Consider the following 14,073-nt stretch of genomic DNA (forward strand, 5'->3'; position numbering starts at 1 on the left):
AGAATGTGTTTGAATTCGTGATGAGCGCAGTAGTCTTGCAACCTCGACGGGATCATGGCCGAGCTCGAGTGAATATTAGGCAGAGAGCGAAAATAATAAGCGAGATGGGAAAAAGATGGCGGTGCTTAGGCTTAATGGCATTTTAAGATGCTCATTAATGAAGTGGCCATGTGTGAGGCCATCATAGGTTGAGTCACCAACCACAGCGGGAGGAACCTCCCATCACATGAAAGAAACAAGTTAAACAACATGCAATTCCAAATGTGATGATCGTTGATCTGAAATTGATCAACGGTGATCGTGGTATCAGGTCCGCAGGGACGCACTAACGAGTAAGAAATTTCAATTGCGATAAGTTCCGAGAGTCATTGGATATAGGGTTAATCAACGGTCTACGTGCATCAGGAAACAATGAAGCTCTTATTATACACACACCTTCATATGTGATAGTATTCATAGTTCTAACTGGATTAGTTTTGATGATGATCAAGCCAGGAACTTGCAAGAGTTTTAAAGGCGTCGAGTGTTTAATAGACACTATCCAACACGTAATTTGAAAGCGCGAGAGATATGGTTAACCATTGATCTACAATTAAAGGCAGATTCATTGTTCAATCATGCTCAAATGTTAGAGAAGGCGCTACATTACCCTATAAAGGTTCTTAAAGCTTAATATTTATAAAAATTTAATGGGGAGGAATTTTTTCCCCAACACCACCAATGCGTTGAGATGAGAAAAGAAAGTTTCCCACCAATGCGTCAAGAGGAAGTGATACTTTACTATACCTTCATAAAGTACAAGTCATTGAACTATCAATTATTCACAATGATGTGAACCGTTAGTGACTATTGACTTCATTACCAGTAAAAGTGTTGGATGATCAATTATTCCTTTAAAACACATGAACGGTCACTGAACAAGTGCTACATAGTAGTGAGTCCTCCTGCTTGGTTTAAATATAGTTAAATTAAAGTAAAAATATTGAGTTCAAGTTGGTGTTAAGGTTTAGAATTTGATCAATTTAGATTATATCTATACAATTAAAGAGCAAGATTGACCCTAATTTCAATGCCAAAACAATCGTAGCTTTAAAAAACTATAACTTGGTCACCCTAGCAAGAAGTTTTTGTTTTGGTGTGTGGGCAATTTTTGCATACTTATTTCGACACCTCAAGATTGTTTTTCCAACCCCATGAGCCAAGAAATGGAGACATGGCAAGCTAAGGTTTATTGGGGATCAAGGTTCCATCTTCCATTATTACTGTACGATACCACTAGCTCTTTGTGGACTCAAAAAGTTTTCCCTATTTTCCATATTGTAACATATTATTGTTAAAAAAGCACATACAACATCATAGGAGAAAAGAATATTATTTAAAAATTAGTTGACTCAAAAGCAACTGAATTATATAAAAATTGCATTCTTCAACTCAAATATGTAGTTATGTTACACATTGAATATATAATTATATTTGCATTTACATTTCAAGTATATTAATTGGCTTGCCTGAAAATATAGATTCCATGCAAATTGGCATATTCTCACATTTTTTAAATATTGTGGTTAATCATATTAATAAAATAACGGTAAAACTAAATAGTATAATATTAAAAATGGTGTAATTTTTTTATATAATGTTGTTAGCCATAATAATAAAATAACTAATCAAATTGTTTTTGGGTTAGTTGATGAATGGATGAATTTGGCATTAACTCTGGATTTTGAAACACATTTGATGGATCTCTTTTCTTTCGACTTTAAATCATTCCATATGACTTGAACTAGTGACCAACTGTAGAAGTCTTCCGATAGTCATTAGATCCAACTATTATCTAGTGTTCAATGCTCCCTCAAATTTAATTGATCCATTGCACTGTTGCCACGGGATTATATCTCTAATAAATTTATTTGTGTTAATTTATTCGTGTTAATTGATCTGTTGAATGTGTTAGGTCTCGGTTGTATCTATATGAATAGAGGCCAATAAATTTGTAGTGTTCTCAAAATTTCTTGCAAAAACCTTTGTGCTTCGAAGTTCACCAAGTTGATGTCAGGGTCTAAAAGACTAGCAAAATTTAGCAAAATTTAATGAAACTCTGTGATAATAGGAATATTAAATGTTAAATGTTGAAGCTTAGTGTATATAGAATGTATTTGTCTGTATCATTAAATATTGCTTCATTAATAAATTATACAACTTACAGGGTCAGAATAAAACTGCTATAATAGCAATAATAGCTAAGGTAAAAAAGAATAAAACTACTATGGAAGTAATAATAACTAAAATCATTATAAAATAAAACTATAACCAATCAAAACAGAGAAAATAATTTATTTTTTTTAAATAAATATATTTTCCTTTATAAAGTGGAAAGTGCTATATGATTTTTGATCCAATGGCAAAGTAATTCATACTCAACGTTATAACGAACACGTAATAATAATGGCTTTATAGTTAAAAGTATTTGGAGTCTCCATTACTCCACATGAACGTATGCCACGTCGTTCCATGGCTAACGACTATGGGCGAATGTGTGCCACGTCAGTCAATGACTAATGACTGTTGACTTCATTATACTCTATACTCTTTGAAGTGTGAATTATGAGAGTGACGTGCACCACGGGAATGGTTAATGACTGTCGACTCTTGTCTGTAAAGGTAGGTGGAGGATCAATATTCCTTGCAAAGTCTTTGGAGTGTGAATTATTGAGAGTTACGTGCACCACGGGAATGGTTAATGACTTTCGACTCTTGTCTGTAAAGGTAGGTGGAGGATCAATATTCCTTGGAAAGTCTTTGTATTATAATTATTCCGCGTAAATTATTTATGAGTACTTCACCATTCTGGTTAAGTGGGTACGAAGTAATTTCAAGTGGTTGCCTCAAGTGGGTATGAAGAGATTTATGACTATCGACTTCACCATGCAGGTCCTCGCTGGTTCAAATCTCTTGTTTCCACTCACTTTCCCAGCTGGTGTTGTACAGGAATTGTCATAAAATCAGAGGACTGTCAGATTGTGAATATTGGTGCAGAGTACCGCAAGTTGAAAATGGCAAGTTGGAAGGGTAGATTTTTTGTTCGAGCATACATTTGTAGAAATTTGAATTTTTGAAGTACTCGTGCATGACATGATTTTCCCATATCAATACTTGCTCAGATATCGATGTGCTAATCAAAATTTCCCTTTCACACATGAGCCGGAAAATGGGAAAATATCTCCAAACTCAGCACACAGTTTGCATAATACCCGAGACTAAAGATCAAAGTTTTCTGCAAACTTTCCCACAGTGGTGACAATCATGCTAAAATCACTTCTCACAACCATTCCAATTATGTTTTTCTAGGTACAGGGATATTGTGCGGAGACTAGTCAGTCCAAGTGTTTGTATAAAAATCACACTTTGAATTAAATGAAGGAGTTGCAGCTCACAGGTGTGCATACCTGGGAGACTGTACTCAAACAAAGAGGAGACTCTCACTCTCGTTCACTCTACATTACATCAAATGAATATTACAATATTAAATACATCACTGAAAATTAGGTAGTTGTGAACAACCTCCTAAACTCTAGGAACTAATCCTAAACTAAGGAGATACGCTACAACCATATAACCATTTCTCCATTATTTTTAACTCCCCCCTTAATGGAGAAAGGGTTATTTTGCACTCCTAACATCCCTCTAAATAACTCAAACTTTACTCGCCCTAGACGCTTAGTAAAAATATCAGCTAAATTATCACAAGTGTTACAATACTCCACACATATTTCTTTTGACTGTATCTTTTCTCGAACAAAATGAAACTGAGTGTCAATATGCTTAGTATTTTTATGGAAAACTGGATTGTATGCAAGCTTTATTGTGCTCTGGTTGTCAGTTTTGATGATGGTTTCTTCTTTCTGTCCTTCGCCTGCATCACTAAGCAATCTCCTCAACCAGATAGCTTCACATGTAGCTGCACACAAGGCCTGGTACTCAGCTTCACATGATGATAATCCTACAGTACTTTGCTTTTTGCTACTCCACGAAATAACCTTGGATCCAATACTAAATGCATAACCTATGATGGATCTATGATCATCCAGGTCACCTGTCCAATCAAAATCTGAATAACCTGCTAAAGTAACATCAAAAATGTCAGTGTATAAAATACCATAATTACAAGTACCACTAATGTACCTCAACACACATTTTGCTGCAATCCAGTGACTTTCAAGTGGTCTGGACATAAACTGGCTCAGCACACTAACAGAATATGCTAGATTAGGTCTAGTTGTCGTGAGATATATCAAACTTCCCACTAGCTGTCTATACAAAGTGGCATCCACCTGTTTTGTGCCATCATCACTGCTTAACTTGAGATTCTGCTGCAATGGTGTTGCTATTGTTTTACACGGTTCCATTCTGAATCTTTCCAACAGAGTTCTGACATACTTTCCTTGAGTTAGAAAAGTTTGACCAGAATCTTTCCATACCACCAAACCTAGGCAATAATGAAGATCTCCAAGGTCTTTCATTTCAAATACCTGTGACATTTGCTGCTTGATTTCTTTGATCAAATTATTTGCATTTCCTGTTATAATCATGTCATCCACATACAAAGAAATCAAAATGATTTGCCTCTGTTTATTTATCTTGGTATACAGGTTTGGGTCGTTGAGGCTCCTATGAAAACCATGTTGTATAAAAAATGAATCAATTTTTTCATACCATGACCTGGGCGCTTGTTTCAAACCATAAAGTGCCTTATGCAATTTACACACTAAATGCTCCTACCCCTTTTTCACAAAACCAGGAGGCTGTACTAAATAAATTTCTTCCTTTAATTCTCCATTCAGAAATGCAGACTTAACATCTAGCTGGTGTAGCTTCCATTTATGTTTTGTTGCTAACAAGATTAGCATTCTAATTGTATTTAGTTTAGCTACAGGGGCAAAGGTGTCATTGAAATCTATGCCTTCTTGCTGTGAATAACCCTTTGCTACCAATCTAGCTTTGTATTTTTCTACACTCCCATCTACATTTATCTTAGGTTTATACAGCCACTTACAACCTATAGGGGTTTTTCCTTCAGGCAACTCAACTAAATCCCAACTATGATTTCTATATATTGATTCAATTTCCTCATGCATTGCAGCGCTCCATTCATCTGATTTACTTACTTCTTCATAATTTGAAGGTTCTACAATGTTTAAAATTTTGGACATTAAAGCATAGCCTTTCAATCTTTTAGGTTGTCTAGTCTTCCTAAGTAGAGGACTTACCTCAACTCTATCTGTTTCAACACTTTCCGGGCCTGCATCATCACTTATTACACTATCTGCTGCTACTTCTTCCTGTTTCTGCCCCTGCTCCTACTCTTCATCTCCGTCACTGTTCATCTCTATCAGCAATGGAATGTGGTTGTCACTGTTAGAGTCTTCCTTTTCATCTTCATTCTGTTCATGAAAAATAACATCTCTTCTTGCAAAAACTTTATGAGTCACAAGATTATATAATTTGTATGCCTTATACTATGTGCCATATCCTACAAATATACATTTCAAGGCTTTGGGGTCTAACTTCTTTCTATCTGCTTTTGGTATATGAGCATAAGCTTTAGATCCAAATATTCTTAGATGACTAACTGCTAGTTTGAGTCCAAACAATGCTTCAAAGGGGGTTTTGAAGCCTAGACATTTAGTAGGACTCGTATTCTTTAAATAAACAGCAGTATTAATGGCTTCTGCCCAAAGACCATTTGATATACCTTTACCTTGAAGCATACTTCTCGCGCACTCCACAAGAGTTCTGTTCTTGCGTTTTGCTACTCCATTCTGCTGTGGAGTGTGTGGCACTGTGAATTGCTGCATAATCCCATGCTGCTTGCAGAAGTTCATGAACTCTCCTAACTTGTATTCTCCCTCTTCGTCCGAGCGGAGAATCTTTATCCTCTTTCCTGTTTGGTTCTCTATCATAGATTTGAACTCTTTAAAGTACCGAAAGGCTTGACTCTTTTTACTTAAAAAATACACCCATGAAAACCTAGTGCAGTCATCTGTAAACAACAAAAAATAATATGCACATCCTAGGGACCTAGTTTGCATAGGTCCACAAATATTTGTATGCACTAGTTCTAAGATGTCTCTTTCCTTTCTGTTGACATGCAAAGGTAACTCTTCTCTATGCATTTTCCCTAATGCACATCCATCACATTCCAGCTTGACATTATGAAAAACAGAGAGTCCATCGACCATACCTTTCTTCTGAAGTAAGATGAGGTCTTGCAAATTGAGATGTCCAAATCTCTAATGCCAGATATTTTCGACTGTTGATCCAGCTGCAACCATTGCTTGTCGTGGCATACTCTTTGCATCCAATCTATACAGATTCCCCACGCGCACTCCTGTTGCAACTGTTTCCATCTGGCTATCCTTAATGACACAACCATTCTTAAAGAATTGCACCTGCATGTCCTGATCTGTAATCATTGAGACAGAGATCAAGTTTTTCTTAATTCCTAGAACATATAATACACTTTTAAGATGTTTAATGTCGCCACTAGGTAGCTTCACATGAATATCTCCACATCCTTTTATCTCATACCCACTGTCATCTCCTAGATAAATTTTTGATCCACCTGCAGATTCTTCAAGAAATTCAAAACAGTCTTTCTTACCGGTCATGTGTGAGGATGCGCCAGAGTCGACATACCATATGTCGTCCTCATCTCCCTTTGATGCTGAAAGAGCACAATCGATTGTGAATAGTCGAAGATCATGGCTGTGGTCCTCCTCTTCTCCAGCAAAACAGTCCTGGTGTTTCCTCTGTTTGCCTTTTCTTTCATCCACCTACCTCTTACAGCATTCTTTAATTTGATGACTAGGTTTGCCACAATAAAAACATCTCTTAACATAATTATCAGTCATACCTCTGAACGGTCTCTTCTGAAAAGAGTTGGCCCCCTTCTGCTGGTGCTGCTGCAGTTGCTGGTGCTACTTTCCTCTGTACTGTCGCCTCTTTACCATCAGAGCTAGGTCATTGCTCTGAGTTTTCAGATTCTGTCTTCGCTCCTCCTCCTGGAGTAGAATCGCTGTCAGCTCATCAAATGAAGGGGCTTTCTCCCTCGCTGATAGTCCTGTGATGAATGTCTGATATTCATCCGTCATTCTGTTCAATGTGAGTGTAACTAGATCTGAGTCGGACACTTTTTCTCCAATAGCTCCCAGTTTGTCTTTCAGATCCTTGACTCTGGCCATGAATCCACCAACGGACTCATTCTCGTCCATCTTCAATGCAAGCAACTTTCCCTTAAGTGCCAGAACACGATTTGTATTCTGAGTCTCATACAGGCTCTTGATCGTTGTCCATATATCAACGACTGACTTGGAATCTCTGATATGAGGGATAATATTGTCTTTAACGGACATCTTCAGTATAACTTTTGCTTTTGTTTCTCTTTTATCCCGGTCTTGTTCTTGAGTCGTTGTTCCAAATTTCGGCTCATTTCCCTCAACGATCCCCCATGCATTTATGCTCTCCAGCAAAGTTTGCATTTTGAATTTCCAGTTGGAGAAATTCATTCCATCGAGTTTGCCAGACTCGTGGAGGTATGATTCTATGTTGTTGTTCATTTTCGCCCAACTGAACACTCCAATCGGCCACCACCGGGAAAGTCCGATCTACTACCACGAACAAATCAGGAACTTCACTGTGCCACCACCGGTCAAGTCCGATTTGCTGCCACTGAACAGATCAGGGACTTCACTGTGCCACCACCAGGCAAGTCCGATCTGCTGCCACCGAACAGATCAGGGACTTCACTGTGCCACCACCGGGCAAAACCGATCTGCTACCACCGAACAGATCAACAAGCAAGCTCCAACACGCCACCACCGGGCAAAGGCGATCTGCTTCCACCGAACAGATCGAGGAGCTGCACTGCGCCACCACCGGGAAAAAAACTGATCTACTTCCACCGAGCAGATCATAGGGCTCTGATTCGCCACCACCAGGCAGGTCTGATCTACTACCTCCGAGCGGATCACAAATCCCCAATTCGCCACCACCGGGTAGGTCCGATCCAAGCGGATCAAGGAACCTCAATTCGCCACCACCGGGCAAACCAAATATGCTACCACCGAGCAGAAATCTCCACGTGCCACCACCGGGCAACTCCGATCTGCAAAAAATTGCAGATTTATAGAGAGAAAGAGGTTGGCTCTATGGCGCTTTGAACAGCTACAAATCTGCGCCAATAACAGAAAATAAAAATTCACGGTGTCCACGGAAATTGGCGCGCTTAATAGCCACGGATTCGCGCCAATTTAGTTATAATTTTGTTGGTGCGCTTATCAGCCCCAAACTCGCGCCAATGGGCGCTTCTGTTCTTTAAAAAATCACGCCTTTCTGTTTTGTTCTGGATTGGCGTGACTGTCTTCAAAAAATCCGTGCCAATTACTCAACCCTTTCTCCGGCTCAGAGATGATCAGTCATCTGAGACCCTTCGCTCCAGGTGTTACTGCAGTTCCACCTGATCACACACACACATTTACATTCACTCCTACCACTACAGAAATGTAACTAATGATACATCCCTAAAAAAATGAGGCTATCTCTACCCTAAGCTCTGATACCAAGATAAAAATCACACTTTGAATTAAATGAAGGAGTTGCAGCTCATAGGTGTGTACAGCACCTGGGAGACTGCACTCAAACAAAGAGGAGACTCTCACTCTCGTTCACTCTACATTACATCAAATGAATATTACAATATTAAATACATCACTGAAAATTAGGTAGTTGTGAACAACCTCCTAAACTCTAGGAACTAATCCTAAACTAAGGAGATACGTTACAACCATATAACCATTTCTCCATTATTTTTAACTAAGATTAGCCTTCGTGAAATACTGGAAATTCATGTCATGACATATCTCCCAATTGTCAAATACAATACTCCTAATGAAGGGCACATTACTGGCATCTGCTCTATGGATATAAACAAAAATCTGATTTACATGTGTATATTCTCAACACTTTTGTTCCATATTAACAAATGAATATTTCTGAAATAGATTATTCAGTGTTCATCTCTGTAAGAGTTCGTGCTGATAAACAAACAGACCAGAATGTTCTCTATGAACCCCCAAATCCATTTAAAATCCATAGTATCTTGTTGTAGATCATATCTTCTGTTGAAAATCACAAAAGTTACCTTCATGACCGGTCAGAGATAACAGGTTATTTAAAACCGATGCCACAATAATATTCTAAAACATAATTCAAGGCCAAATCTTTAAATTGCTTATAATAATTGTGCTACAGATTTCACCCTACAGCTACCTCTAATGAAAATTAGGTGTCCAACCTAATTCCTAACTATTCTGGTAATAAGGCAGAACCTTGTCTGGTACAGATTGATCTTCTGATACAACTGTGGCTTCATAGTGCTGGTGTAAAGGAGGAACATTAAAAAAAAAAGTGTAAGCTTCATTTTTGTCAACATGTTCATGTTTCATGAATGCTTGTGGCTGCCCTTTTAAAACAAATAGAAATTCCTTTGTATATTTATCTACCCGGAACAACACAAATAAAACTAAATTGCATTACCCGGAAGAACACAAATAAAACTAAATTGCATTGCATTTTATTATAGATGTAAATGAATATTGAACAATAAGATTGATATACATAAAAAAATTTCTAAAATGAAGATAGGGGACTTTATAGTTGTAAAAACATTTGAAAGGCGCCATTTATGACATATTTCAATGTCGCTTTATTCTTCACGTTGGTGCATCCAACAAGTTACAATAGACATGCCACATAGAGGAGAAGGGGATTAAAACTACAAATATGTTGTATAGGGTATAAGAAAAGAATAAGACTTGAATTAGATGGAACTAATGACAAAAGATTCAAATTACATCATGGTTTAGTGAAACAAATGACAATGGATCAAATTATTTCATGGTTCAATTATACAACTATTGGATCAAATTATTTCATGATTCAATTATAAAATCACTACTCCCTTACAATAAACTAGAAGAACTTTGGCCTTCACCAATGTTGTTATGAGTAGTACTTGTACTACCCATTAAATGTGATATTTTTGATTGGAATTTTGGAATCATTGTAGCTCCCAAAAAAGTCTCTTTGATGCTTTGCAATGTACCCACAATGTCCATCATACCAGGCCGTCCTTCAGGAGATTCTGTTGTGCAGAGAAAACCCACCTTTATGAGTTGGTTGAGGCAATTGAGCTCCTTGTCTTCTATAGTGCTCATAGTTGTCCTCCTCAATAGACTCCCATCAACCACGTCTTTTATTCCATTAAGAAAACCACTATCCACCCATTTATGTAAGTTCATTCCTTCCACAAAGATGTTGTGTGTGGGCTTCTTTCTAGTCAACATCTCCAATAACACTATTCCGTAGCTATAAACATCACCTTTTGTCGTTGCACGACCACCCAATCCATATTCTACATTGAGACATTCTCATTAGAAGATTTATAATATACATATTTTAATAAAAATAGGAAATTGCAAACATTGCTTAGTATGCTATAAAATATCTATAATTTGTTTGACATGATATCTATTTCACATAATACCTGGAGGAATGTAGCCTACTGACCCTTTGAGTGCATGTGTTGAAGTGATCTCTGCATCCTTCGAATTTGCAAAACATATACTAGCAATACCAAAATCTGTTAAATACGTTGTCATATCTTCATCGAGAAGCACATTGCTAGGTTTTAGATCACAATGGAGCACTTGCACAAAACAATGGTGATGGAGATATGCCATTCCTTGTGCAATATCTATTGCTATATTCAACCTTTGAAACAAGCTCAAATTACTTTCTTCTTGGCCATTAGGATATAACCACTTCTCTAAGCTTCCATTTTGCATTAATGGAAATATCAAAGCTTTCATTTGGAGGTTTGAATAACATGTTATGATTCTAATCAAATTCCGGTGCCTAACTTTACCCAAAACTTTGCATTCCTTGTCAAAACTCTTGTTGGTCCCCTCATTTTCCAAATTGAGAAGCTTGATAGCAACAATTGTGCCATCATTTAGAACCCCTTTGTACACTTTTCCAAAACTACCAACTCCTAGCAAGTTGGCATCACTAAATTCATTTGTTGCAGTCATGATCTCTCCATATGAAATTCTTCGATGGCCCATAGTGAAGGATGTCTCGACCTCTGTATGAGTATGTTTCTTGCGATTTTGAATCCGCAAGATTCCCAAAAACAAACACAATACAACAATCACTGTTGCAATAACCATAGGTACGATAACTCTTTTTGTATGCCAAATATTTTTATGTTTGTGAGCATAGCATGGTGGCAGACTTACCCAAGGTCCACAGAGGTCAGGATTTCCCATGAAAGCCATGGCACCAAGCTTTTTGAAAATTCCTGCTTTAGGGACTTCTCCTGACAACTTGTTGAAAGAAAAATTACAATGAACGAGCATTTTGAGCTTTTCCAATGACAAGGGTATTCCACCTGATAGATTGTTGTAGGATAAATCCATGTCCTCAAGACTTTGAAGTTCATTGAGTGTAATTGGAATTGGACCTTCGAGTGCATTTCTGGAAAGATTGAGGTACTCTAGTTCTTTGCAGCTTTGGAGTGTACTTGGAATGTGGCCAGTTAATTGATTTGCAGAAATATCTATAGCTTGAACCATAGTCATCTTGCTTAGTCCTAAAGGCACAAGTCCATGAAATAAATTGTTCGAAAGGTTGAAAGAGAAAGCTAAATTTTCAAGCCCTGCAACCTCTGGAGGTATTTGGCCAGTGAAACTGTTGTATGATAGGTCTAGATCTAATAGGTTCACACATTTCCCTAGATTTGGAGGTATATTACCTGATAACTGATTATAAGAAAGATACATATATCTTAACTGTTGGAGGTTGGCAATAGAATCAGGGATTCTGCCATCAAAATTGTTTTCAGAGAGATCTAAAGCCCCTAAACTTTTGAGTTGCCCAATATTGAAAGGGATGTTTCCTTGTAAATAGTTGGATGACATATCCAATTGTTGCAAGTTTTGAAGGGTATTAAGTGCAGAAGGAATATGCCCCGTCAAATTATTGAAGTCTAAAAAAAGCTCGGTTAAACTAGTTAAGTTTCCAATCTGCGGAGGTATTTCTCCTGTTAAATGATTCACTTCCAAGTTTAGGTAGGATAATTTAGCAGAGAGATGACCTATAGAGAAGGGCAAACGCCCCTTAAAATGGTTACGAAATAAGTATAGCTTTTCTAAGGAGGAGCAGTTAGTAAGAGCAGTAAGAATGGGCAAGCTCGCGGTGCTGCTGCTAACCAAGTTATTACGGCCTAAGTTAAGCCATTTGAGCTGCGTCAGTTTACCGAACTCCATGGGCACTACTCCGCTGAGCTGGTTGTATGGTACGTCGAACTTTTGAAGGTTGGTACAATTGAAGAGGGAAGCAGGAATGCTGCCACTCAACTGATTAGCGCCCATAAAGAGTTGGGTCAACTGGGTGCTCTTGGTACACAACTCGGCGGGAATGTTACCAGTAAACTGGTTAATGGCAATATTCAATACTTGAAGACTGGTGCAGTTAGACAAGGAAGATGGAATTTGTCCTCTGAGATAATTGTTCATCCCCAGATTTATAAATCTTACCTGGCTTAGCATGCCCAATTCGGATGGAATACTCCCGTGAAGGTTATTGGTAGACAAGCCTATCTTGTGCAAAGAGGATATGTTTCCCAGCCAGGCCGGGATTGTACCTGTGAGATTGTTTCTTTTCATAGAGATGATCTCTAAACGATGGCACCTACTCAGAGTGGGCGGAATAGAACCGTAGAGGTGATTCTGAGACAGGTAAAGATCCTTTAAGCGAAACAAATTTCCCAATTGATAGGGAATGAGACCATGAAAAGTGTTATTGCTAAGGTCGAGTATTGTAAGAAAGGAGAGATTGCCGAGAAGGGGGGAGATTGTACCTTGTAATCCCATGCCTGAAACATTGAGGGAAACCACTCTCTGTCTGCGCCGACTGCATTTGACGCCGGTCCACTCGCAGAAGGAAACATTTGGTTTCCAAGAAGTGGGCAATGACTGGTATGGATCATATGTGATGGCAGACATGAATCCAAGCAGAGCCTCTTGATCAGAAGCATTGCTGAGATGAGGATGCCCATGATGAGGTAATTGAACGGCGGAAAATAGGTGAGGAGTGAGAGAGAGAATGAAATAAAGGAAGAAGAGAAGTGAAGGAACGTGACAGATCTCCATCTCCTACAGGTAGAGAACGTTTGTGAAGGAAGTATAACAGTAAGAAGAGAAGTGAACGAACGTTTCTCAAAGTATAACACTAAAAATGAATGCATTGGTTTACTTAAATAGAAGAGAGTTCAATTTAAAATTATAAAAATGTAATCGATACCTAAAATGTAATCGATACTGACATATCTCTCCAAATAAAAAACGTATTTGATTTAACGACAACAATTGAGAGTTTATAATGGTGTGTGTAATAATAATGTTAACGAAGTGAATAGTGAATGTTAATGTTTTTCCAATGGTATAACACATTTCAAAAATGGTATCAAATCAAAAGTATTTGTGAACATACCATAAAAGATTTCTATACTATATATTTATTCCAAAATTCTAAAGAAAATAATGTAATAATATGGAAAGATATAGTTACAAAGTTGTAGATTCCAATGAGACCTTTCCAATGGTACAAGGGTGTCTAAGCATAAAGCACAACAGGTAATGCAAAAAGCACAGGTCCTGCCACTAGCAGCATAGGCAGTTACCCTAAATTCCAGAAGCAATTGATAGATAACCTAATAATAAGGTGCAAAGACAAGGATTGTTTCAGGACATAAACTTATTATTACCTAAAGACGTGGTTCAAGCAGCAAAGTCACTTGAAGCAGTACCAGTTTCCGGCCAGGGTTGATTTAGAGTCAAAAAGTTGTGAAACTATCAAAAGGACTTTTTTTTTATCAACGAAATTTTTAACCCTTTTTTAATGCTATCCCAAAAACATATTTTCCTTTCTTGGGTTTGGAAAAAAAACTTATTT

General features: G+C 37.7%; 1 protein-coding gene across 1 annotated transcript; it reads right to left on the bottom strand.

Moving 5' to 3' along the window:
* Nucleotides 1-9,925: 9,925 nt before the first annotated feature.
* Nucleotides 9,926-13,326, bottom strand: LOC149173392 (uncharacterized). Its single transcript, XM_089427925.1, has 2 exons — nucleotides 10,604-13,326; nucleotides 9,926-10,471 (listed from the first exon to the last, which is right to left on the bottom strand). The coding sequence occupies exons 1-2, from the start codon at nucleotides 13,269-13,271 to the stop codon at nucleotides 10,020-10,022; spliced, it is 3,120 nt and encodes a 1,039-aa protein (XP_089284051.1). The 5' UTR covers nucleotides 13,272-13,326; the 3' UTR covers nucleotides 9,926-10,019.
* Nucleotides 13,327-14,073: the final 747 nt, after the last annotated feature.

The sequence above is a fragment of the Pinus tabuliformis genome, chromosome 4_2, assembly GCF_031772625.1.
Source record: "Pinus tabuliformis cultivar Carrire ecotype Pingquan chromosome 4_2, CPIR1, whole genome shotgun sequence".
Taxonomy (NCBI): domain Eukaryota; kingdom Viridiplantae; phylum Streptophyta; class Pinopsida; order Pinales; family Pinaceae; genus Pinus; species Pinus tabuliformis.